Raw genomic sequence first — 27257 nt, 5'->3', positions numbered from 1 at the left:
CATGTACCAAAATATCATACACAGATATGCACATGTAAATTTGCTTACTAACAAGTGGATAATCGGCCTCTTAGAATACAGTATTTTCATCTGTTTCGTGACCATTTTTAACTAACTGAAATTCCCCTAAAGCTAAACACATGGGTTGGTATTTGAACTTTCAGTGATTTAAGTCCTTCTATATAATTATTTCCAACACAATCGCTTTTATCAAAGGGTTTTCATGATAATATCTAGGAAGCAAAATAATAAAAACAAGAGAACTTTTATTTTTAGAGATTGATCGAGAAAGAAAGAACTCTGTGTTTGTGCTGTTAGTTTTCTTTATCTTTTCAGTGTATGGAGAAATGATCTGTGACAAAGACCCTGCTTTCACCAATGCTTGCAGGAGAATAAAGCTTTCTTTTTTTTTTTTTTTTTTTTTTTGCTGCACAAACTATTGCTGTTGTTGATGAAACTGTCTGTGGAGATGCATTAATATACTTTACGACCATTCAGTCAGCTTTGCAATGTTTCCAGCCTCCTTAATGTCTCTCTCTCTTCTCAGTTGGAAGAGTAACTTATTGCATTAAATAGAAACGGAAGCTATCATGACCTAAATGCTGCTCAATTTAGGCCAGTTATTGGGAAGTTCAATACCCTTCACTTTTATAGGATAGCCAACAAAATTGCTATCCAGGGTATCAGAGAACTTGATACAGATGAAGTAATGGTACAGGAATGTTAGGTTTTCACCAAGGGAGCTTCAGAATGGAAGGTGAGAGCTTAACAGCTTCAAACTTAACAACAGTGATATTTACCAAAATGGGGAACAGAGCTCTGAAATAAAACAAGGCACTCAGTGAACTAAAAGCAACAAGTGTGCTGTGCAATTTCCCTATTCATTTCCTTTTCTGAAACCTTCAGCTCCAATGTGACCACTTTTTTAGCAAACTGGTAGATTCGATGTAGCTTGCTTCACTACTACAACATGTATGTTTTCTCTATTTGTTTTATTTCTTATCTTAAATGTGTTAAGAATTAACTATGAATTTAGTTCATCTTCCTGTAATTTTCAAAACAGATTTAAGAAATCAAAGATATATGCATACAGAAAACAGTTCAAGACGAAGACAGGATGGTATCCATTAATGAAAAATAAATAAAGATAAAACAGAACTATAAGGATAAAAACAGCAGACAAACAAAAAAAAAGACAAAGGTAAAGCCAAAAAACTAAAAAATTTGGAATGACAGATGCACTGTACAGTAGTAGTAAACTTGTGCTATATTGTTGGAGTTAGATGATTAACAAAAACACACAGATAAGGTAACCTGACTCGAGGCCCATTAACTACTTGTGTCTTTTATACTCAACTTCTAAGACCAGAAAATAGAATTTGCAAGAAAAGCGCATGCTTGCCAACATTCCATGTTGTTGTATATATTAAAAAGCACAACCCTCTTCGCAGCAATTTATTTTCTCAGCTCAGTTAAGCAACACAATCAAAAAGTTTCCCACTTAAATCACCCTTTGGTTAATTCAATCATGTTTTGAGTTACACAAACCAGTAACTGGAGTATGATAAACTGAAATCCCCCAGGCTGAGACAAATAATCAGGAGCTGAGATTTTGGGGCACTGGAGAGCTCGAGGCTTTTGTTTGTATCTTCATTAAAGATGTAGAGTAAATTTTTTGAGAGTGGGGGAATCTTATCTCATACCCAGATGAGGAACACTCCTCTCGGACAGCATAAACCCAGCTCCATAGGTGCTGGAACTAGGGGTGCTGGCTTGAAGTGGTTTCCATCAGGGTTTTCAGTTTGGTTCAATGGCTGTCAGCACCCCCATATACAAATTATTCGAGCACCCCTGACTAGCTCCCAGATGCATTATTATAGACACTCTCCTTTAGACATGTCCTTGTAATTTGACAGGAGTAAAGGTTCCGAACAGAGAAACACTTTCTTCCCAGCCGCAAGAGGCCACCAATATCGTGCCACAGCTGCCTCCTGCTGAAGATGCAGAATCATATTTAAGTCAATTCAATTTGATTTGGGACTGAAGAGCAAGAAATACACCAGACGATGGTGAGAACCACCACCACTGGGTCATCAGGTCCACTACAACAGATTTAGTAATTTAGTTTAAACACGGTCTTTTATCGCACTGTTACATGTAAGGAAAGGTTAATGCTATGAAATACACAACAGTATGTGTCAACAAATAATCAGTAACAGTTAGGCAACATAGAGCTAAGAAATAGCAGAGATATTTCCATCCAGGTTATACTTCCAGATTATTGGAGGTGGGGGGTGAGGGGAAATACACAAAGTTTTTATCAGTTTGAAGCTGATTCTTAGATATAAACAACAAAAAGGGTTTAAACCCACAGTTCTGTATTATTTATTAAAATACTCTCAGCATCTGGATGAAGTCATTTCTATTTTTATAATCATATGCCAGTCCATATGTTAGAAGTATTGTGCAAATCCAAATGAAAATCAACTCAATTACATGGGTTCATATAGGGTAGATCTTAAGTATATAACCATTTCTGCATGGAAAAAGGGCGCGCACACTGTGAAATGTCTCTTTCTGGCCTAACAGTCTGATGTGGTGTTCAACTGAATGTAAGCAGTGTATTATTCAATTTAGTATGATTGGATGTTATGGTGCATCCTTCCAATGAAAAATGGTTTTCAAACATAGTGCAGAGTAAATGATAAACTAATTTACATTTGGCCCCTATAAAGGGGTTTGTCTTTTCTGACTGAACTACGTGCTTCTTGTCATCACCTTCCCCCTCCAGTACTCCCTATGCCAGCTTTTTTCCTGTATTGTGCAACACAGAATGGCAAATGATAACAAGCTCTAATCCTGTTTCAAAGAGGCCTAGATTTAAGCACATTAACAAACTATTAATGAGTGTCAGGAGGCAGCAGATGGAGCATGGCAGGCTCGTGTGGGGTAGATTCACACTTCAGCTTGCCATGAACTAAATGTTTGCATAGACAAACCCTCAGTCCCCATTTATGGAGGAGGTCAGCACATCTGCCCTGTGTGGATGTGGTGCCATATCTGAGGTGCGTGGATGTGATTCAAAGTGGAAGTGAAAAGCCATTTGGTTCTTTGGTTGGGTCCTTGTTGTGGACGTTAGTGTCCTTCCACCTTGCTCACCGCTGACCTTTGGCAGGAGCTCAAATCTTTGAGCTCTTGCATTGCAAGCCAAAAGGGTCTTTTGGATTGGAAATCTCAGTATATTATTTAGTATATTATTTCATGTACTGGAAGATCCTTGTTCCCTCGAATACAATGGCACTCCTGAAGGATTCTCATGTCACAACAAATTTGGGATGGATAGATGTGTGCCACAGTTGTGGTGTGGTGTTGATTTTACTGTGCCCATAATGATCTGCATGAGTGTATTACGTTGAGGATTAACAAGTGATGTATGTGTTCAGATGGGGGAGCAGTATTCTATAGTGGAGCAGTCAGGGGCCAGCGAAGAGGTCTCTGGAAGTTTTGCATGCCAGTATTCCTTCCAGTTTCTGGATGAGATTTATACGCATCTTTATTCTGTCATGGATAATTTTCAGGTGCTGGTGGCATGTGAAGCTTCAGTCTAATGTCACACATCAAGACTCACCCCACAAAAGTCCCTGTGCAGTTCCTCTCTAGCCTTTCAATTTTTTAGATGAAATGCTAACACATTAGTCTTCATGGGGTGTGGTTTTAACTGCCAATACATGAAATATTCTTCCATGGTTTTAAGGGCCCTGGTTAGAATTTGTTCTGTTGTGGGTAAATCCATTGCCTGTGTAGTCAGAGGAACATTATTAGCATAGACAAATTTCCATGATGATGTTTGGGGAACATCACTGATGTATATAACGAACAGGATTGGTGCTGGAACTGATCCCTGTTGTGGGCCATCGCTGAGAGTGCATGGCCTGCTGACCTGGTCACCAAGGAGAATGCAAAGCCTACAGTTGGTCAAAACTTTGTGGAATAATTTTATTGATGCATTTCATAGGATAATTTTGCTGGCTTTTGCTGGCCATCCCTCCATACAGTTCTGTAGACACCAGATAAGTCTATGAAAGTTGCCCCCGTCTTGAGTTTTTCCTGGAATCCTGCTTCAGTGTGTGATGTTAAATCTAATACTTGATCATTACAGCAGCAGCCTAGACAGACATGGCTTGTTCATTCAATAACATTAATTCTACAAGAAGCATAATCCTTGCTGGTAATATTCTCTCTGTGAATTTGTATAATATGCAGAGGAGTGATACAAGCCAGTACGATAAAGGGTTACTGGTTGGCTTCCCAGGCTTAGCAATAGTCAGTGAATCCAGTCAGTCACTGTAGCTTCTAACAATGCAGTAGTATCATAGAGAGCTTAAGAAACTAAGGAACTTTGTGGGAGAAAGTTAGTAGAGATTAATTGTAAGAACTATTTCAATCATCAGTAGCGGGTAAGTGGTACCCAGATAGTACACTATATGCATATTCCTTAAACTCCAACTGATCTTAGTGTCAAAGTCACTTGAAGTTTAGCATATCACTTATATACAGCCCACTATATGTAAATTAGGAAAACTGAGACAAGGTGGTCATAAGTTTCTTATTCAAACACATTTCAATTCATTGTAATCAAGAAAAGTTTGCTTATAATCTGTTGCGGTGTGTAATAATTCTGATAGGTTTCAGAGTAGCAGCCGTGTTAGTCTGTATTCGCAAAAAGAAAAAGAGTACTTGTGGCACCTTAGAGACTAACCAATTTATTTGAGCATAAGCTTCTGTGAGCTACAGCTCACTTCATCGGATGCATAAAGTGGAAAATACAGTGAGGAGATTTATATACACACAGACCAGGAAAAAATGGGTGTTTATCACTCTCCTTACAATGTGTATGATAAACACCCATTTTTTCCTGGTCTGTGTGTATATAAATCTCCTCACTGTATTTTCCACTTTATGCATCCGATGAAGTGAGCTGTAGCTCACAAAAGCTTATGCTCAAATAAATTGGTTAGTCTCTAAGGTGCCTCAAGTACTCCTTTTCTTTTTTAATAATTCTGAGTTTCTCACTGATCGCTAACTTTTAGGTAAAGACATTACAACAAAACCAATTTAATTTCCATAGGGTTTCACTTAAAAAAACCCAAAAAGCCAGCAAACCCCCCCACACACACACAAAAAACCCCTTTGCCTTTCTTTTACATTTAGAATTGGCACCAAAACATCCCTTAGAATTATAGCTGTTGCACACTACACTGGTACACCTGTCAGTAGCAGAAGAGGGAAGGGTTCTTTAAATCAGGGTCCTGGTCAATTAGAATAAACTGCAAAAAAGGTTTAGACATTACAGAAACTTTCTATTTCAGCTAATGCATACCACAGTTAAGTTTACAGGACATGATTTCTTAAATGCAATAGATTGCTGTATTTTCCACATCAAACTTTACAATTTTCCTGGAGCACCATACACAAGAACCCCACATCTGTAGTTTCATATTTCATTATATTATACTTCCTATAATTCTTTCAAACCATTTCACCACTGAAATTTATGTAAATTGTGGAGACATAATTTGTAGCTGTCTTGGAGAATGCAGCACATTATGCAGACGCCCCTCAAAAGAAAAGAAAAGAAAAGAAAAGAAAAGAAAAGAAAAGAACAACCTTATCTAAGTATTTTCCCCCATGAATACATACATAAACTGGAATATTTGTATCTTTCCATTTTTCACATTTTGTAAAATTTGTAGTCTACTATGAAATGAATAACACAGATGATCTGTTATGTAGGTGGCAGGAGAAAGTAATCAATTAAGCATAAGAAATAGAAAAATTCTCTGGAAAGAGTTCAAATAAATACTATTGTTTAAAATAAATGTTTGAAAAGTCTGAAATGTATTCTTTATGGGTATGGGAAGTTGAGTGGATCTTATTGCCACCCGATCTTTCATCTTACATGTTAAACTGCAGAGAAGAAAGGACAAAGGCATGTGGGACTTTACAGGTGAGGACAATGTGACCTCACAGGTTTAATGCAACCAATTCTGTCATCTAGTAGAGAAATGTGTTGCATCCAAATAACAACTATACCACAAAGAATATGAGCTAAAGGTATAAAACAAACTGTTGAGCATCATTTCCGTGTAGGAGGACTTCAAACAAGCATAAAGGAGGAAAGATGAATAAATTGACACATTTGTCCAAGTATTAGTTATTAATTTCTAAGACTGTGGGGCTTTTTAATACTAAACTTTTTTCAATTATATCCCCTCATTGGTATTTTAGGGCTAGACTGAACCTTTGCTCTGAACCCTTAAAATAGGGCAGAATATAGATATGCTGCCCCGGGAGAAACTCCCAGTATCCTCAGAGTCTCAAATTTTCCTCTCTGTTGCCTCTTGCTCATGGAAGGAAAGGGAGAAAGGGAATAATTTTCTGCAACTTTTTACAAGGCATATCATGTTCCCTACCCACACTCCAGCTCCTCGCTGCTGGCCAGTGCACAGGGGCAGGAAATGGAGCCTTGGCTCTGCCTACTTTCCTCTTCACTCCTTCCATTCACCTGCTCAAGAAGGGCATATACCAGGCACACAGCTCCTACTCTCCCCACCCCCCATTCTTTGGCCTAAGATCTGGGGGAGCCCTAGTGCGGGGTGTAAGAGGGGTACTTATTCCTGATTACTTCCCTGTGCAACCATATTAGGGATAGTCACAATTTGGACCTTAAACAGAAAACTTTAGTAGGGAATGGCACTGATATACTACCGTGATGGAGACCACATTAGAACCTAGATCAATAAAAATAATACAGAAACACCATAGTACTTTATGTTAAAATGGGTATTATTTTTAACTGTGTTAAACTTTGTTCTTGTTCTTCTGAAAGAACGTTACAAAAGCTGATCTCTTATCCAAGCAGCAGGGCATTTTGCTCCTTTAGTCCAGAATTTTAAAATTCCATTCAGCAGATAGATATAGATAGGTCTCTTTCAGACTTCATCTTACAATAGTGCATAGCTATAGTTCACCCTCAAATGATTCGCCTTCTGATATTTACAGAAAATCAACCCACTGCTAAGTTCCCAATTTTAATTAGAGGCCTGGGTACCCTGGCCAAAAACTAAGCAATGTCAGCCAAAACTAGGCAAGGTCAGCCAAAAATAAAAAACGTTTCATGCTCATAATAGCCTTTATCGGATATCGCAAAGTAAAAATTGTTTTGTTGTTGTTGTTTTTTTAAAAACTTCCAAAAATGCAAACATGCAAAAATATTGCTACAAGAGGAAGAGCAGGGTTTGTAATATTCCCCTAAGGAATACTTCATTTCAACAACTTTGATCACATTAAATATTATTACAGTGGGACTACCAGTCAGAGCCAATTAAAAAACTTCACCATTGTACCAGAAACTCTTACATTTCACTGCCAATTTCATAGCAAAAACATGCAATACTCCATGTCTGGAATAATATACAATAGGAAATAGGATTAAAAATGCTCTGTTTTATGTTTCTAGCACAGGAACAAAATATAAAAATACAAAATGAAACAGTCTTACCAAAAACATGATAGACCATGTTTTTAGTACAAAATAAATCAAATTTTAATTGTATAAGTGTAACAATTTAGTCTAAACTACTAAGCATTTTTAAATTATTCATGCCCCCAAACTAGATGTGATGAAAAATCCTAAAACTCTACACGTTAATTTAGAAAGAAATCAAACAGATAGCATAACATGCAGTGGAAGATGTACTTTAGGAAGACTCTTGCTGAGCTTGCTACTTGAAAACATTTTTCTGAAGAAATATTCCTTGAAAACTAGAGTATGATGATTTTTTTAAAAATCTGTCAGAAATGAATATCTTCTTCCTTTATCAACTCTACACCTTAACAAATGACTCTGATGTATGGATATTGCATTGTACCCTGACAATTTATTATATCTACTGGGTTCAAGTAATCAGCCTCATAGAAGATGCTGTAAAGTTTTAAGACTAATCCTGCAAAAGCTATATATGTCAATAACTTTATGCATATGAATAATCTCATGGAGCTCAAATACTTCTGTGGGATTCCACATGGACATATCTGCCTGTCCAGATCTGACCTTATACCTTAAAAATAAAAAACATATACAGAAAACAGGAAATGTCTTCCTTTAATTTAGGTGGGGTTTTTTTTTAAATCCATTTTGATTTTTTAATTGAATCAAACCTTAACAACAATAATGTATGTTTTTTTTAAAAATATTTTAACTAGTTAAACAAAAATACATTTGCTCCATAAAATTCTTAGCATGTAGGGTCCAGTCCTGCTCCCACTGAAGCCAATGGGCAAATGAGAAAATTCCCATTGACTTCAAGAGGAACAAAATGAGGTCCAAATTTGGAATATTACTGGAACATAAAGATCTGTTACTATGAATATACAAACCTGAAGAACAAAGATGTTTTGTAGCCATCACAAATCTATGTATCTAGATTGTTCAGCAATCTAACTGCTGTTTCGTCCAGGGTAGCAAAGGACTGCAGTCAGCCCTCCGACAGTTGCATGTGCACTCCACCACCACGTTTGATTGTCTGCATTACTGCCCCACAGTTACACTGCCAGGAATGAGCTAAGGAAAATTTCTGCTTTGTGGCAGCCACTCTTGCCGTTCCAATTAGCAGCCTGTTAAGCGTAATCTAGGATGTGCATCCCAGGTTGCAAACAGGTGGATGAAGGTTAGGGCTTCTGAAATTTGTCAGCATGCCTGTCTCTCTCCCCCAGAGTTGCTGCCACTCTACAAGCACAGAGCTGTCGACCCTCATATGCCGCTGTTCATCTGAGATTGGCACTGGGCTGGCAGCTCTGGACATGAGTTCATGAACAGCTGCCACAAAAGAATGTCACCAAATCAGTCATGGCGAGTCAGCAGGGACTGGAGGTGTATGTGTTTTCCTCCGGATGCAAGCAGATCTTACAGGAAGTGTGCACTGCTTATTTGGAAATGTTGGAGTCACTGTCAGCCTTGCATACTTAGCTGGTTGTTTTCTTCTGTCATAGCCCTCCTTGTAGTTTTAAGGGTAATGGCTACAGCAACCACTAATGACATAGGTGACTATGTTCAGCTCTGAATCAATTAGATGTGTATGACATCTGCTGCCTCATTTTGTGCTGGAATGAATACCAGCACTGAGGTTCATTAAACAGTTACCTCTGCTCCCCAAAAGGTTCCCCCTAGCATGGGAGGTGATCTTTTTATTTCAGTGCTCTAGATGGGACTGGTATGTTAGACTGCAGTCTAATTTGATTCCCAATTAAGTGACAACTGGCTGGAAAAGGAGTGGAGGATCCTCAACACAGATTGTAAGCGATTGTTCACATGTAATGTTGTGGCTACCATCTCAGACTCAATTTAAGTGTCCACTGACGAAGGAAAGTGTGACACTTGAGTGTTTTGTAGATTGTTACTCACATCAGTGCAACAGATGTCATCCATACATATGCATCAGCATTAGTTGTTGGTACTTCGTAAGTATATATGTTGAAAAGGAGAGGAGCTAGAATGGATCCTTGTTGGAGTCTGTTACAGAGACGCCTAAGCTGGATGAATTTGTCTCCAGTTTGCAAGATGAAGCTCCAATTTGTTATCATTTCAACAATGAAACAACTTTCTAGCCCTTTTTGAAGGGATCTTCAATATCTTGGGTGCTAGGTGAATTACTTGATCTTCAGTACACTGTCCTTGTCTAAAGCCAGCCTGAACTAAGGGCAGTTGTAACCTCATTGATGCACATGAGCATCAGTCTCTCCATAAGCATCCATGTGACACAAATGAGAGAGATGGGTCAGTATCTCATGGGATCTCCCAGGAGTCTTCCCAATTTTGGAATGGCTACAACCTTTGCCCTGCACCAGATTTTTGGGATGCAATTGTCCTGGTAAGGGTCCATGGTGTAGCCAGTTTGGCCTAATGGTCACAGCTGGACTAGGGTCCCCACATCAGGAACAGTAGTTGGTGAGCAGGGGTCAGAGGAGTCGCTAGAGTCAGGTTCAATAAGCAAGAGTCAGAGTCAAAGTCAGGCCAAGGTTGGAGCCTGGAGACCAGAGGTAGTACCAGGCTAAAGTCAGGAGGCAAGAGTTAGGGTCAGGGTCAGGCTGGGATCAGAGAACAGGAGACAAGGTGAGGTCTGGGGGTCACAGCAGGCCAGAAGTCTGTGTTGTTGCCCAGATAACTATGTGGGGCACCCTCCAGGGTTAAATAGGATGGTTGGCCAATCAGAGGGCCACAGGGTACTATCACTCTGGGTCCCTCGGACAGTACTTCCTGTGGCGCTTATTCTCTATAGTGCTCTTTGGATGTGGCTCTGCATGGGCTCCTGGTAGCACTGTGGGGACATCAGCCATGCCAGATTCTGCAGACCGAGGTTCTAGTCCCTGCATCCTCAAAGAAACATCGTGTGAGTAACGGCAGCAGCCTAGTGAAGTAGGAACTCTATATGGATATAATCCAGGCCTGGAGCCTTTCCTCTTTTCATAAGCTTTATGCCTTGGTGAGGTGTTGAGAGGGTTACTGAATGCATTCATGGCTCAAACATGAAGGGAAATTGTTTATTTGCTTAAAATCCGTAGATGGATTGGTCTAGGGAAATAGGTATCATCATGATAAGAAAACCCACACCCATTTTAGACTGAAATCTTTGAAATAACAAAGAAAACACAGTTGAAATAAGCAGCCTTATTTTCTTCAAGAAAACCCTAGTGCTCAAATTACTAAATTAATCAAGGATACCTAGATTATAAATTATTAGGATTTACAATAAAACAGGTTATTAAAGATCTGACACATATTTTAATAGGTAAAAATATCTAGCTGTGCTGTCATTTGAATTTTATATACTTTCAGGATTAAAAACAAAAAACAAAAAACTATGCATTTGCAATCCAGAAAAAGGATTATGTTCTTCAACCTGAAGAATGCCTAATGTCCAAAACATCCTTGAGTACTTTAATCTGTTCCTTATGCCTAAACCCTTCTTGCTTTACTTTTCATTGTCTAACCCATTTGACATGATGACCAAAAATGAGAAAGAATATTTTAAATGCAAAAACAAGATGAATCATTAGAACCATGGAGAATTAATTACCTTGACACAGCCAACATTTCCAATACAGTTGGACTTGAAAAAAAACTTGGTATCCTCAGGGAAGTTCTGGTCTGGATAAGACCTCTGTTTAAAATGTTAGATAGATCTCTAATTTTAAACAGACAAATAAGATTACTTATGGGAATGACAGTTCAAACATTTCAATCAACTTTGTACTTCTATTTGGCAAACATTTCTATTAGTAAAATGAAAAATAAAAATACCAGCTCAAACAGCTGTAAGGGCCACATCCAACCCTCATTAAGTAAAGACTCCCACTGACTTGAATTGATCTGGATCAGGCCCTTACACAAGTCCCAAAATAAGATGGGCAAGAGCAAGATAATGCTGTAAAAACAATGAGAAAAATCAGACTGTCCAGGAATACTTTCCTAAATATGGTACCTGCCTTACCCACTGTGTATGTTGGTTATAATGGGTCACATTTTAGCTCATTTCAAGATAATAATATTTGTGGAGTGTAAGAAGTGCTATTGTGCCCGGCCCTTGTGCATGATAGGGGAAGGAGAGAACAAGGGCTCCTTGTGTTCTCCTCCCCCATCTTCACATCCATACTATACCCAGGCATAATCTGGCACAAAGTGATGATCATAAGCACACAGTGTACAATTTTAGATAACAGAGCTCTTACTATTTTATCTCAGGAATGTTTTGTTGTACAAACTGCACCTGGGCTGTAACCAACTGCAAACCCAGCTCAAAACTGGCACCGCCAGCAGTAATTTTCATGGGAGGTCCTCACATGCCAAATATGTTAGAAGGAAGCAATGCAGAGTGCAATTACCAGCTTCTGATTATTAACTTATAGCAAATATAAGAGCAATCAAAGAGGCAGCAGCTAAGCCCAAAAACAAAAGGAAACGAGTGCTTTTCACTGGAGCAAAATCAGGAGGTTGAAAAACCAAAAGGCAATGATGGAGATAGCATCAGTCCTGGAACAGCTATGATTCAATTCCCGAAGCTAAACAGGAATTGTCCCCCAAACACACAGCATTCTACACACTTTAGAGAGCTTTTCAGGAAAGGTGAACAAATTCACCAGTGCCAACATCTTTGGTGGGCACCTATCAGTACTGATCAACAATTCACCACAATCCATGTGCCAGTTCACCATTGTCACAATCTCTTTTACTCTTTTAGCAACAAGACCAAACCCTATAATTAGTTCTCTGCATAGCCTCTTTTATTCCATTTTATAGCACTATAAAATGCGTCCATGCCCTGAGCATTTGAATAGCCAAATTATTGCTTTTAAGAGGAAGTGACTCTGTAGAAGCACCAGTAACTAAAATATGTAAACAGATTTTTATTAACTGTCAGTTTCTATTTCAAAGGTATCTCACAATTTTAAAAAATTACCTTTTTCCATTCATTTTGAATTGAGGAATCTTTAATTTAATGTAAATGATTAATGTAATGTAGATAGCAAATGTAAATAAGCAGCACAGATAGAGAGATACAATAACATAAAAAATGTGAGGGTAATGGAAGCTCTACCCTATAAGTATATCAAATTGACCATCTGTTGTTGAATGGAGCCTTCTTGCACAAAGCATCCTTCCTTGCAAAAGGCTCTCTTGATTGAATAGGACTAAATCCTGAGGGTCCTTACTTGGTTTTTGGTAGGCAAATTTCCAGTGAAATCAATGGGAGTTTTGTCTGATGAAAAAATGAGTAAAAACTGAGTAAACACCATAGAATTTGGTCCATTGCAACTTTGAGTTCAATATGTTTTAATTTCTGTGATCCCAAAGACCACGCTTAGCCTAAGTTCAACACTTTAGATGCAGTGGCGCACAAAGGAGAAAAAAGAACAGGAGTACTTGTGGCACCTTAGAGACTAAGGAGAAAAAAGTTCAGCAAAACAGTGCTTACTCTTTCACACTGTAAAATCTGTGCCTCCTAATCCAATTCTTGATGGTGCTCAAGGGTTTTCGTTTACTTTGATTGTGGTTGCTGATCAGAAAAAAATGTAGAAGTTTGATGCTCCCTTCAGAAGTCAGCCAAAGGTAAGCAAGGAATAGTTCAGGGCCTTCTGTGAAGAGGGCTCACGTGGGAAGGATGCCCTCTCGTTAACCATAGCCCAACCCACTGTCTTTCTATAGCAGAGATCTTTCTTTATTCATCTCTAAGAGCCTTAGAGGAAGGTAACACAGGGATCCATTTCTGCCTCCTTTTTAGAGGCCAGGGGGAGGGAGAAGAAATTTTGGTGGGAGGCAATTCTTTTTTCCTCCTTCTCCTAAAGACTCAAATGCTGTCTGCTGTCTAAGTTAAGTGAGCATTACTCCTAGTTACTCTCTGCTGCTTTAAGAAGGTGTCTACAGGATGAGGCCAAGTAAATGAACAGCATAAAAAGTGGCTGAAAATACCTGGTTCAACAAATATAGCTAAAATTTTAGTTATCTACACATGATCTGATTCACCCATCACTAGCTCTCAAAGACACAGTAGAACGCAAGTATGTTACAGTACTCAATGTTGCCAACTCTCAAGATTAACGTATCTCATTATTTGGTGTTCTACTTAAATGTCCAGCTCCTCCAGTCTAGTGATTACATGAGAATCTCAACTTTCAATTAAAACACAAATTTGTCATGATTGCAAACAAGAGCTTGAAAATGTAACCCAAGTGTATCCTATAGGCACAAAGAAAAAGAACCCTAAATTTACTATTTTTAAAATTTCACCATTTTAAAATCTCATGAATATTTGAAGCCTGATTTATGAATGTGTGGGGTTACTGAGTGCTTCAGTGAGGCACTATCACTTTGTCACAACAAACATCTACAAGAAAATATTACTGCATTGTGCACACCAATGTCTTGGCATTATGAGTCGGTACAGCAGAATGTTGTCACAGAATCTGTATCTCCCACCTTGAAAATAAATATCTGTGCTTAGATATTTATTTAGCAGATGTATAATCTGGGAATTTTTCCAGAGTCATTGTTTAAACAAAAATGGTACTTGATACAGTACTAGCTGCACTAAGTGGAGTCCTTTAGTCCGCAGCACTTCCACCTAAAGCATTGGAGACATGCTGGGTTTGCATGGTGGAGAGAGAGGTGCATGGAGGAAAGCAGAGAACTGAGATTCTCTAGATTCCCATTGCTACTTTTTTCATAATGTCATTTGTGACTCAGACCAGTTTCATCTCCACATACGTCATGGATTGTGACCACTGAAAGCTCAGTACAATATAGTTGCTTATCTCATCCCACTCTTACTGAATAACACTTTAGATGGTTTCATTTACAGTGAAAACGACTCAAATCTAAATCAGAGGGTTCATCTGTCACAGATCCATTAGACCATCAGGTGTGTGTGCTGGGGAAGAGGGCAGTAAAGAAGTAGTTTGCTTGTTCAGCTGTTATTTTTAGCAGCACCTTTAGCCACAATCACAACAGAAATTAAAAATAAAGTTTGTTTTCTGGAGGCCTGATACCTGGAAAATGAGCTACGGTTACAATTGTGGACCCCAGTTAAATAGACCTTCCTCTGTTCTTAACTTAGGTTAGCTAACTGAGGTTGAAATAGAAGGCAACTCATATTTTAATTTGGGTTAGCAGCTCGAGGTTTTCACTCAAGCACCTAAACTGAGTTAAAATCTGAGTTGCTTTAACTTCCCTGCTATTTTAACCTGAGTTAGCTAATTCAAGTTAACACCACACCCTTTTTTGCAGTGAAAAATATACCCTCAGAAGAAAACCTACACAAAGACCAAACCTTGTGTATCGCAGTAGGCCACTGAGAGTAACTTTCTCCATATTTCAAATCGATAATCTATAATTAGAGAGTTTTCTTCTATTCTAGTTAGCACGTCCTTTGTATCATTATCCCTCTTTGGTCTCCACAATATTTTCTATGCTGCTTCTTTCCTTTACACAAAAAGAATGATTTTGTGACTTAGTGAACAAATGAAATAAATGTACATCTGCCAAATGAGAGACCATCTGACTGCTCCCCAAACGTAAATCTCTGATGCATGGGGGAGTCATTGTGCCTCAGCTAGCTGCGGTATACCCTGGAAAGAAAGAGCAGAATGGCTGCTTCACCGTCCTGTCACATGGTGCATGATATGCTTGGGAGAATCCATGGCCCTGCCCCCTTTGGGAAGATTAGTGCCAATAGCAACACAAGGGAGCATAAAGGCTGTCCCAGTGCTGGGAAGCATGGAATGGAAAGGGAGAACAGTTTCTTGTGGCCCTGCTTCCCGAGCATATCAGTGGACAGCCAAGTGCATTCAAACCCAAAACATAAATTTTTGTACTCAGGGAATTAGAGAACCCTCACCCCACCTAAGTTATGCTGCCCTCTCACATTCAACTTTGCCCCCTAAAATTTGCATGTCAAAATAATAAATTACTAGGAGATTATAAATTCTCCTTTCTTGTTCAGGGATCAATTTCTAATGATCTCCTAGTAATTTGTTATTTTGACCTTTGCATATAGTTTAGCACATTGTAGGAGGCAAAGTAAAATGTGGGTAGGGTCAAATGGGTGGGATAATGGTGAGCAATGAAGGATTATATTGCAGAGAGGAACAGACTAGATCTTTTAACTGTTCATCTCCAGGTATTCTGTTTGTTGATTTTTTTTAAAAGATTGAGAATTTTTGTAAAGAAAGTGTAATAGTGACTTTTATATGTTAATTGGACTCCACTGAAACATACTTTTGACTTTAATTATTTTTTTACCAAAATATTTTGATTGTGAATATTATATATATATAAACAAACAGATAAGAGTGAAGCATCTTTCATCAAATCTTTAAATATTTTTACAAGGCAGTCTTATTCAGTAACACTCTATAACAGAAAAAGATGACAACACTCTGTCAATTACCCAATAAATATTACAACTATGTTTCTCACCAAGACTAAGCAGTCTTTCTGAAAAAGCCAGTATATCAAGGATTCTCTCAGTGCTCATTAGTATAACTATCTCATTTTCTCCAAGGTAATTATCTTTGAACAACATATCACACTGCCCTTGGAACCATCAAACTGACATTTAACAAAACTGCAGAAGGCAACTAAGTTAAATTTAAAATCCCCTTAGACCTTGCCTTGCTCATCTCATTGAGCTTTAACCTCCCAAGAAAACAATTAGGCAGACCAACAGCTAAGGCTGGTGGGAAAATTTCTTGCATTTCTCAGTATATTAAAATCTGTTGGAACACATACCCTCCTACAGTTTGTCTATATACAGAAATGGAGGAGGTGGTTGCAATGTACTGTAACCTAATTGAGAAATATTAAGTTGGTTCTTTAAAAGTTCAAAAGTGCTGTTTCTTGTATTTAGGGCTTATTTTATTTAACAGATTGAAAATGTAATTATTTCTATAATATATCGTATTCTCTAGTCTGCCATCAGTATAGAACATTATGTTATCATTTAGACATCACATTCTAACAACCACAAAGCAAAACAAACATAATTAAAAAAACACAGTTAGCAATACATTGATTAACATAACTGAACAATTAAATACAGCCAGTTCCTAAGTGAAGCTCTGACACTAATGATTATACAAGCTTGGAAACCTTAATGCAATCACTGGAATCCTTCAATAAACCCACATTGTACTCTAGTAGCCTTAACCAAGACTCGAGGGACAAAATTTGGCAGAGTTAGGACAACAGTTTTCTTTAATGAGGTCAACTACTCTTTTAGGTCAATATAACAAAACAAGAATCACACCCACAACCACAGGACAGATATTTCCACACACCAGTCATTAAATACCACAAAAATTCAATGCATGGCAATAATATTGCATGATATTCTTTAACTTTTATACTGCAGATGACCTTTTCAATATATATTGAATATTTGCTGACACAAATGCTGTAACACCAACATTAAAATATTAAATTCATCAAAGGTTATCCCAAAGTAAGCATCTCAAATTCACATCTGGATGGAATAAAAAAAGAAAACTACCGTTTTTCAAGTGTTGCAGTAATAAGCAACCAATGATTTCCAAATAAATTGTTTCTTAATGATTTTTTTAATCCTTGGATTTAATTACTACTCAGCCCAGCTTCTCTAGAAGCTGTCTATCTTATGCATACAATAAAGAAGAAACTAAATCAGTGTTCATACAGTTTACTAATGCTGTTGACTGCAAACAGAATAGGATAATGATGAGATTCAAATTTCACGAAAAGCAAACTACATATGTAAAGAAATGAAATCAGCTTTAGTTGGAAAGTGATTTATAAAAGCTAAGCTTAAACACTGAAAAAATGCTATATGTGAAGTTTTAAATAATGAGTATCTTCTCCAAAGATTTCAAAATTGCCAATATTTATCCAGATTACCAAGGTAGAAGACTAACTTTGAGGCTGATGTGAGAAAGACAGAGATTTGTGACAAGCTCATCCTTGTAGGGCTAGGAATTTGTTGAACACTTTTCTGTCTGAGGTTACAACTTGAGGTTTAAGAGGCCTGCAACTTCGTTAATATTTGTCCTCCATAAAATTGCACCCCCATATCCCTCCTCTTGGATGCTAATCTGCAGCAACCCCCCCTTGGAAGTGGGCTGAGTGCTCATTTGTGGAGCTAAGATACAGCATCTCTCCCAAAATGATCATCTGGCCCAGCCTCAATATACAAAGAATAACGTGGGGGTAAAAAGTGTGAATTAGCATAAATGTAGGCTTTCTGAAATGCTCAGATACAGACATGTTACAAAGGCAGACTGAAGATTCTGCCATAGCTCTATCTGAATGTGACATCAGGCCATCCGATACCCGGAACCTTGCCTGAGAATGAAAAATCTGTATATCCCACAATTATCTACCTGGGAAACCTCTGCATTGAGATGGGCTCATCAGTCTGGATGATTTTTGGGGCAGGGGGAAGTGCTATCTAGATATTGTCTGAAAGCCTGCCTTAGTGAATGGAACAAAGCTGCCAAAATAAGCCATGTAGTATGGGGAAGAAAACTAGCAGACAAATGGACTAGTTTATGTGGAAGTCAAGAGACCACTTTTAGCAAAAACTTTGTATGAGCTTGAGGCACCACTTCTTCCTTAAGAAAAATGATGAATAAGAGATGAGTTTAAGAGCTCGGATATAGTTTATACAACTGTCAGGGGACCATAAAAAAACCCCACATCCCAGGACAATGATTAGTACGATGAAGGCTTGAAGAAAGGTTTAAAGGTTTAATCAATCACCTAGGGACCAAAAGTCCACAAAGCAGTTGGATCCTTCAACTTGAAGTAGGCTTTTAAGAAGCCCTTCTTCATTCATTTCCAATGGCAACAGCCATTCCACAGGAATGCAAAAAGGAAAATATAGCTGCCAAGTGTATTTCAGAGAAGATAAGTGTGAGCTAAATTTCATTAGCCAAAGTGTGTATTGCAAAATGGAGGATATTGAAATAACTCAAGGCAACAATGGTTTACTGAAAGCCCAAATAGAAAACTTTTTCCACATTAAAACGTAAGTGTTATGCTTGGAAGATTTATGGATTTCCTAGAATATCTAACACTTCACGGGAAGCACCAAAGTTTCTACAGCTAAGAGCCCAGAATCTACACTGCTAAGTACAGAAAACCAAGACCTGGGTCTGGTACCACTCTCTCTCCCTTTCAGCTAGAAAGGGTTGAAAATTTTCTGAAAATGATGATTTGACTAAATAAAGTGTTTAGAAGGAATGTATCAATTTTGTCAAAATTTTCAATGAAAAATTATCAAAATGCTTCACTCTGAAAAGGTCAAAGTGCTTCATTTTGATAAGTGTTTTGTTTATCATTTTAACTTTATATTAAGTTAAAAACTGAAAGAAAACACTTTGACCTTATCAGAATGAAACATTTTGAAAAGGTAATTTTGATATTTCCCACATTAATAATTTTTGGGGAATTTCATTTCACAGGAAATTTTGAAATTAAGATTTTTGTTCCAATTCTAGACAAAGGGAAAATTCAAAATGTCAGCATTTCCCCTGGAACAGAAATTCTGAGTTTCAACTAGGTCTACTTTCAACTGCAAGCATAAAATTATAGAATAAAATATGAGAGGCAATTTAGTTGTATGTAAATGTGATAGGGATACTGTACAGTAAGGTAATTGCAGAGCTACCTGAATTTACAAAGGATTTGATTTCAAAGCACCTCTAACTGAACTTTTGAGAGAGAAGCTATAGAATTCCTTTGAGAGGGTTATAAAAAACATCTGCAGTACAATCACCATGAACTCATCTGTCTTAAATAGGCATCTGAAAGGGGGCTAAATCATATGGAGAAGTACAGTAAAAATTCTTTCTGCATCTTAGCACCGTGACACATCAAGCCAGTTTCCAGCTAAGTATTTTCTTCAACTTCAGCTCTGATAAGTAATGGAAAATAATTTTTTAAAAAAGCAAATTTTCTATTGTATGTTGTTAATAATAAGGACCAAGAACAGAATGCTTATTTCTAGAGTCCCTGTTATTTTGATATATTGGTTGATATAAATAAGTATTATTTTCTTGGAGTACAGGAATGGGTCGTAAAAATGTCTATTACTTATTTTTTATTATTATTATTACCGTTGACTAGAGCTGGTTGGGAATTTTTTGATAAGAGGTTTTTTCTTTGGAAAATGTCCATTTGTTGAAATAAACTTTTCATAGGAAAGGGTCTTTTTTAATGAATTTTTCAACTCAACATTTTTTGAAAGAAGTTTCTAAATCATCAAAATTAAAAATTCCAGGTTTTCAGTTCACAACAATTTTTCATTTTGAAATTTAAGCTAATTATAGTTTTAAAAAATCTAAATTAATAAATGTTTCAAAATTATCTAAATTAAATGTTTAAAATGATCTGAACAGAGGGGTTTTTTCCGATGTTCAGTTCACAAACATTTTCAAGATTTAGACTTCTCATCCTGACTCGGAATAGAAACATTTTTCGATATCTGAATTTACAATCATTTTCTGTCCAGCACTACTCTTGACAGCTTTAGAAACTATTATAATGTAGATACTTTCATACTGATAAGTTTTGACTATTTCTTAATGAACTTTTGGTTTACATCATGATTTATTGAGCAATCTTCCTCCCACCAACAAGCAGTATGACTTGGTAAGTCATTTCACCTTTCTGTGTCGGTTTCCCTATCTAAAAAGTGTGGATAATGAGACTTACCGTTCTTTGTGAAGTGTATTGATATCCATGGATTAACAGTACTATATAAAAGTACTATCATTTACCTATTTTGCAATAGATTTATGGACTTCCTCCACCCTGATTCCCTCGCCCCCACCCAATATAAGTCTCCAATATCCCCTTTCCATTCAGACCCATGTGGCCCACAAACACACCCTTGCCTTGGTCACGCCAACCCCAATGGAAATTTATTCCATCCCTTAAAACCAGGCTTGCAAAACTCAACACCTTGTCCTAAATCCATATAACAAACATTTCTAGTTCAGAGAGAGAGAGAGACACTCTCATACCTTCTGACTAAAGTATTGTGAACCCAACAGATCTTCACTGTTCTCTCTAAGGCCAGAACTCATTTCTCATTCTAGTTCTCTAGAGTTTGGCAATGCCATCCCACAGCACATTGCCCAGCGCAAGTGGAAAATAACCAAATCTCGGCACAGTTTGGAAAGGAAAAGGAACCAGGGATCAGCAGAAAGACTGGAGAGCTGATAGGTTCATGTATCTTTCATGAAAGATCAGGGGACTGGATTTAGGGACCTGGAGGTGAGATGGTCTTGTTCTTGATGGGGGAGTGAGCTGCCGGTCTGGAGATTTAACTAAGCAATCCCAACCTTTAAGAAGTTTTGAGTTAATCTGTCAATAAGAATGAAGCTTGAAGGTTGATTCAGCCATCCTTAATATTTCTCTCTGCTGGACTGGACTTTGTCCAGTCACAGAAGTGGGAAATTGGAAAACTGAGGCACAATTGCAGGAGGAGGGCAGGATTAAAGTTATTCACCCCCATTCTGGTACTCCCTAAAAGAAATCCATAGAAAGGCTGCTCCAGAGACCCATCCTATAACAGGAGCCTTGGAAGAATATTCCAAGCATGGATTGCAAATTTATGCATGTATACCCCTTGATCCCATGAAATGGCACCTATGTGCCTACACACATTATTCAAGAATAATGCACTTGAATCAATTATAGCAAGAATAATATGAATCAAAGAGAGGGAGGTTGTGTAGAGAATTACTTCTGACCAGAATACAAATTAACACTGCATTTGAGCACCTGTTTGGGGATTATTTACATATTAGTCCTTAATTTGGCTCAACTGACATCCAGCTACCCCAAACAGCTAAAAGTTTCTGATCTAGAGGTCAAATTTGCAGAGTAATTTATTCTGATGCTCATACTTGCTCTGTTATATTTACAATAATTCACAACAGTATCAGTATTAGAAGTGGGTCTTTGATTATCAATATTTTGTATGCTATTATTGCTCACATTCTTTGAACTAGTACATGACATTGTATGTAAATGATGAATTCCTTAATAACAAAAACAAATTTAAAAAAGAAAAAGATCTTCACAAAAAACAACATGTGGATTCAATATGTGGCTAAACCACTTTTTCTTAGAAAACTTTTTTAAAACGTTGTGATTTATTAAAATAAAATGGCTTAAGCTACAATGTTAACATAGCTGCTCTACTACTGCCAGAACTTTTGTTGTATGGAAAATGTATAACATTGTTTTAGCCCCATCATTTTACATAGTGCTTTAGAAAATGATGATTGAGCTTGAAACACAACTGGTAACCTCCCAGTAATTTCTGACAAAATTATCATATGAAAAAACAAATTCTGAATATAAAATGAAAATGATGAAAAATAAATTGTAAGAGGAAAACCATTTAAGAAATGTATTATATCAATGAGAAGATCAAGCTTCACTGAACAGCGAGTGAGGTAAGAGAAGAAAGCAGAAGGTACTGACCTGGAAGTCAAGCTGGTTGGAGCAGGGGTGAAAGCAGCAGTTTGGAGAACAAACAGAAAGGAAGGGAGATAGCAAAAGAGAATAAAGGGAGGATAAATATTAGTTTTTTCCAACGAATAGTGAGCAGATGTTATAACAGTCTTTATTAAAAAAAAGGCAGTAAAATAAAACTTCTGTATAGTATTTCTTTGATGAGCAAGGACCAAACAAAAACTTAAAAGCAAAAAAGTCACCTAGTCATTTAGGGACTATAGAAAACTATGTATGTTTATGAACTCACTGTGTACATATACAAATTGTAGTTAATAAAATAGGTGGCAATTGTTAAGGCATTTGTTTGGCAACCTACAGTAATCGTCATGAAACCATTATTTGAACCAGTGAGGATGACCCACGTTCAGTATGTCCTCTTCATCCATAAGAGCAAAAAACCTAAACAATTTGGCTACAGGTTCAAAGATTTTAATTTTAGAGGTTCAAAGTATTGCACCTAACAATGATCAAAGATATTGCTTCCGTGTCCCCCGTCCTCCCCCCGGAAATACAGTCCCTTTCAAAGCTGAGAGCAATTTTTTTCACTTCTGAGAATGTGGTTAATACTTAATTACTGAAAATATCCAGATGCTTGATAACTTATTTGTACAAAAATATCTAACGTGCCCTTTCAATTAGCCAAGACCAAAAAAAAAAAATCCCTAACTTATGCCAAACTAGAATAATTCCTAGAGTTGTCACAGCTGCACATTGTTGCATTTATTTATGAAAGATAATTTTTTTAAAAAACCACAAAAATAGCTTTAGACAGCTATTCAGCAGGCTGGTTCCTTGTATTTTGCATACTGAATTATGTCAGTGCTGAAAGGCTTGAATGCTGGCAATTTTTATAGAATAGCCATTGCTTTTGTTTCCACCTCAATTCACTACAAAAATACCCAGTGAAATAAAGTTTTAGACTAAATCCCACAAAAGTCAGGATATTTGAAATTGAATATTCATAACGGTGCATCTCTAAGGTGGCATGAGCAAACACACAGTTGCAGGTGTGAAGTGGATAATTACATGCACGAAAGAACTGCAAATTGTGGGCTAGAATAGATTGTGCCATTTAATCAAAGCCTGCAGTGAGAGGCATACTGCACTACACCATTCCAGGTGATCACAGGGGAATTCTGCTCCAAAGAGGCTGAATTGCTCCCTGGAAGAACCCAATTGTGCTATGGAGAATACAATATGATCCTAGCTCTGCTGGGTGATGTGGAGGGGGTAGACTGCTTGGCTATCTTCCCAGTGCAGGAAGAACTAATGCCACTCCCAAAAGTGTATTCAGGTCTTTCCTTCAGGGCAACAATTTTATTCTTCAAATACAAAACTCACAAACACACACATACAAAGCTATTCCCCTGAATAAAGCAAGTTGGAGGGGCACAGAGGCCTTTCCCCTTGAACCTCTCCTCCCTACTCTAGGACCAGCCACAGGAGCTAACTTTCCTGCAACACTCCTCAACAGACCCCTTCTCAGTTGGGGCTGATATAGGAATAGAGCTCGACTGGCTGCAGGCCCTTAAAGAGGGTGGATCGATGGCTTTTGGTGACTTGCTCCCAGGAAGACGAGCAGTGGAGCAGAGAGGCCATAATTCTGTCCTTGTATTAAGAGGACGCTATCTTCCCTACTGCACAGTCACCTAAGGACCAGCCCCAGTCTAGCGCACCACAAAGGATTTCTGATGCAAATGCTGGCAGACTCTTACAATAGTACTGCATATATTTACTATACAATTAAAGTCCCACAAAGAGAATATAATCAAATTGCATCTAAGAAAATGCCTCAGCAGTGTCTTTGCCTCAAAATAATATCTGTTAGAAATCTTTGTAATTCCTAAGGGCTCTGCTAAGTGGCTGGATTCAATTTAACAAAATGATTAACCAGTCTACATTTTCCTCCCTGGCGTAACTCCAGGCTTTAGGGATCTGCATCACGATTTACTCTCTCATCCCCCTCCATCAACCTCATGGCACTTCACTCTTTATCCAACATCAGGCTGGAATGACTCAACTATATACCTGCAGATTGCCAGATGGGTTAATCTGGGGCTATAGCTCATAGAAGCAACACACATAACTGGACAAAACTGTAGCTTAGACCTGTTTTATCTGTTAAAAATCAACATGTGCCTGATCTGTTTCTGCTTCCCTCAGGGGTGGTCCTCCAAACCTCTGTTGGAGCTTAAAGACCCACAATTTCCTAAACTGGTTTCTTCTGCAGAGTAATTGAGCTGATTTTTTGGGCATACATTGCACAGGCTGCTTAAAGTGATTCATGGAAAGGGCTGTCCAAGCAGAAGCCCTCTCCAAAAAGAAATTTGTTATTAATCTAGTCCATTTCCTTTGTGGACTTTTCTTCAAATACCCTCCTCCATGGGATGGAATTTATCATCCTATGAAGCGTGCAGGGCTCTTTAAACAAATAGAGTCCAGACATTTGCAGGAAACTGTTTATAATTCCCAAATCCTGAGCTACAAATGAGCAGGGACAGCCTCCCTATGCTGCTTTTCAGCGACACACACTGTAGTGTGAAGACAAACACGAAGAGCCATGCTTTAAGTAGCAATTATAGAATTCCCTGAACTGGAAGTTCCCTCATTTATTAAGCTCCATGATGCAACATATAATGGTACTGGTTGGTATGTGTAGAGGACCAGGAATTCTATAAACTACTGTACATCTTCCTTTCTTTATAATAAATTGAAACTTAAATCATGAATCAGTGTCTATACATACAATTGAAAAGAAACTTCCAATTCCTCAAAACTATTTACAATACTATGTCCTTTGCCAACCCCATTTACATAGTCCTGAGCAATATTCAAAAGATCAAGCCTTTGAGGGGGTCTGATCAATCTTCCAGACCATGTTCTCACTTTTGTTGAGTTTGTGTGTGCAGTTCTCCGGGGGAAGGAGGGCTCACTTCCTGACAGAGTACCTGCAGGTCCCAGATCCACGCCTTGTTGTGTTGGGAAATATTTAAGCTGAACCAGATTTTTCTAGAGAAGTCCTTTTGGAGCCTCCACTAGGTAGGATCTGGGAGTGTCTGCCTGGTTCTGAACAGTTCTAAATGTCTGGGAACTTTTAAGCCAACCTTTGCTCCTTGGTCTCAGTTCAGGTAATGCTTTTGTTCTCTGCCAATCACTGAAGTTTTGTTGCTGCTTAATTTTTATTTCAGAATCCCATTTTCAAAATTCCTTCAGGTTGGGCTATTTAGATTTAAGCATAGATACAGGCATCCTTAGTTGTCTTCACAGCAGACATTTTGCTGGGAATCGACCAGACACAAGTGATGTTGACCGCTAGGCCCTGGGTGCTTTATATAGGTCCACTGTTTTTAATATGTCTTTTTAAAATCTACACTGCTCTCTCCACCTCACCGTTGCTCTGGAGGAAATGTGGACTACTAGTACAATATTAAAAATCAAAGTCCTGTGTGAATGGTAAGCATATTTCAGGAATAAATTGACACCTATTGCTTGATATGGAGACTTCAGGAACTCCATGTTTTGCAAATATTCACTTCAGTCTCTGGCTGTCCTGTGCTGAGGAAGTCTAAGTAAGTATAGCCAAGTCAATATACCCAGAAAAGTAAATCAACTACAATAAATGTGTGTTCTTTCCAGAAAAGCAAATATGTTGTTACCGACGGTCAAGCTCCATCAGGTAGTTTTGTAGAAATTGGGTTTGTAGAGATTGGCTCTGGAGATTGGGTTTTCTCCCCGCCTTATTTCATACCCCATAGTCCTCTACAAAAGTCTGCATTTGCCCACTCAGACTGGGTCACCACCCGGACTGTTGTGTTCATGCTCTGCACTTGTTTATTCCTTGGTGTCCTGTATGGATTTTGGAGAGAATTTCTTTTTGTAGTACTGTAGGGATAAAATTGTTCTATCCTTTCAGAAGCAGGCCATCAGCCCCAAGAAGGTCCTTTCATTCCTGCCAACACAACAATAGGTCTCTTGGAAGTTGACTCTGAGCCCACCATCTTTGGCAGAGTTGAGTAATTTCTGGTAAGTCTCATCCTTTAGTTGTTCACCTCTAATTAGCTGAAGTCAGCTGACAGATGCTGGAATTATTGCCAGAACAAAGTCAATGTAGACTTTGACATCTTTCTCTAAAGTCTTTTCCTTTTCATTTGGTGGCTGCTTAATTGGGGTTCTAGAGTAGAGTGTCTACTGTTATGAGAGCTTTCCTTAGTACATGATCAATGTTTAAAGAAAATTGCATCAGCTGTAGTTGAAATCTTTGAATCTTAGGTGGAAGATCCTCCAGTGGTTTTGAATCCACTAAGGGCTTATGGTGTGTTTCTATGTTAAAATCCAAGCTGAACAGATATGCAGTGAGCTGTTCACAGACGTAAGTGTCTGCTAGAGCTTTTTTTTTTCACTTCAGCATACCACTGTTCAGTTTCTGAGAAGCTCCTTGATATAAATGCAACAAGACTCCGGTCTCCTTCTGGCTGCTTTTGTTTGAGTTCTGCTCCTAAACCATATGACGATGCATCCACTGCTACTGTTGATGGGTAGTTTAGAGTATTGTGCCAAGACAGGTGGCGAGATCAGTAGTTCTTTTATTCTATTAAATGCATTTTGTTGTGTGTTCACCCAGATCCGCAAATTGTGACCATTATGGAAATCTCTTAAGAATTTTGTTACATGAATAAATTTGGTAAGAATTTCCCAAAATGGTTTGTCATGCCCAGGAACCTTTTTACACCAGAAATGTTTTGTGGTTTGGGTAAGACAATTAATGCTTTCAGTTTGTCTGAATCTGGCTGAATTCCCTGTTTGCTAATTATGTGGCCTACAAATGTTATCTGCTCCTTTCCAGATTCACATTTCTTATTCAGAGTGAGTCTGGCTTCTTGAAAGCATCTCAAAACTGTGTGTAGTCACTCATTATGTTCATTTTTATCTCTGACATATACCAACACCTCATCTGCATGGAAGAGGATGCCAGGAAAACCTGACAATCTGAGAGATTCTCTTTTTGAAATGTTCTGGCACTGACAATATGCCAAATGGAAGAGGAATGAAACAGTACCTTCCAAACCAGGTGATGAATGTAGTTAATGGTACAGATGTTTTAGCAAGGGGGATATGCCAGAAGTCTGTCATAGTATCTAACTTT

At 38.0% G+C, this 27257-nt stretch overlaps 1 protein-coding gene across 21 annotated transcripts in view; it reads right to left on the bottom strand.

Annotated features, from left to right (window-relative positions):
• ERC2 (ELKS/RAB6-interacting/CAST family member 2) overlaps positions 1-27257 on the bottom strand; it is an 829921-nt gene that overhangs the window by 399627 nt on the left and 403037 nt on the right. For 17 of the 21 annotated variants that reach the window (XM_074957759.1, XM_074957756.1, XM_074957751.1 and 14 more), the window contains one exon: positions 22082-22093. The exons of the other annotated variants lie outside the window; for them this stretch is intronic. In XM_074957759.1, coding sequence (XP_074813860.1) covers positions 22082-22093 — 12 coding nt within the window. The remainder of the gene's footprint in view (positions 1-22081; positions 22094-27257) is intronic. 21 annotated transcript variants of the gene reach the window in all.

The sequence above is a fragment of the Natator depressus genome, chromosome 7 (genome assembly GCF_965152275.1).
Source record: "Natator depressus isolate rNatDep1 chromosome 7, rNatDep2.hap1, whole genome shotgun sequence".
In the NCBI taxonomy this organism is placed as follows: domain Eukaryota; kingdom Metazoa; phylum Chordata; order Testudines; family Cheloniidae; genus Natator; species Natator depressus.
The sequence above is the reverse complement of the archived record's forward strand: the minus strand, read 5'-3'. Positions and strand labels throughout refer to the sequence as shown.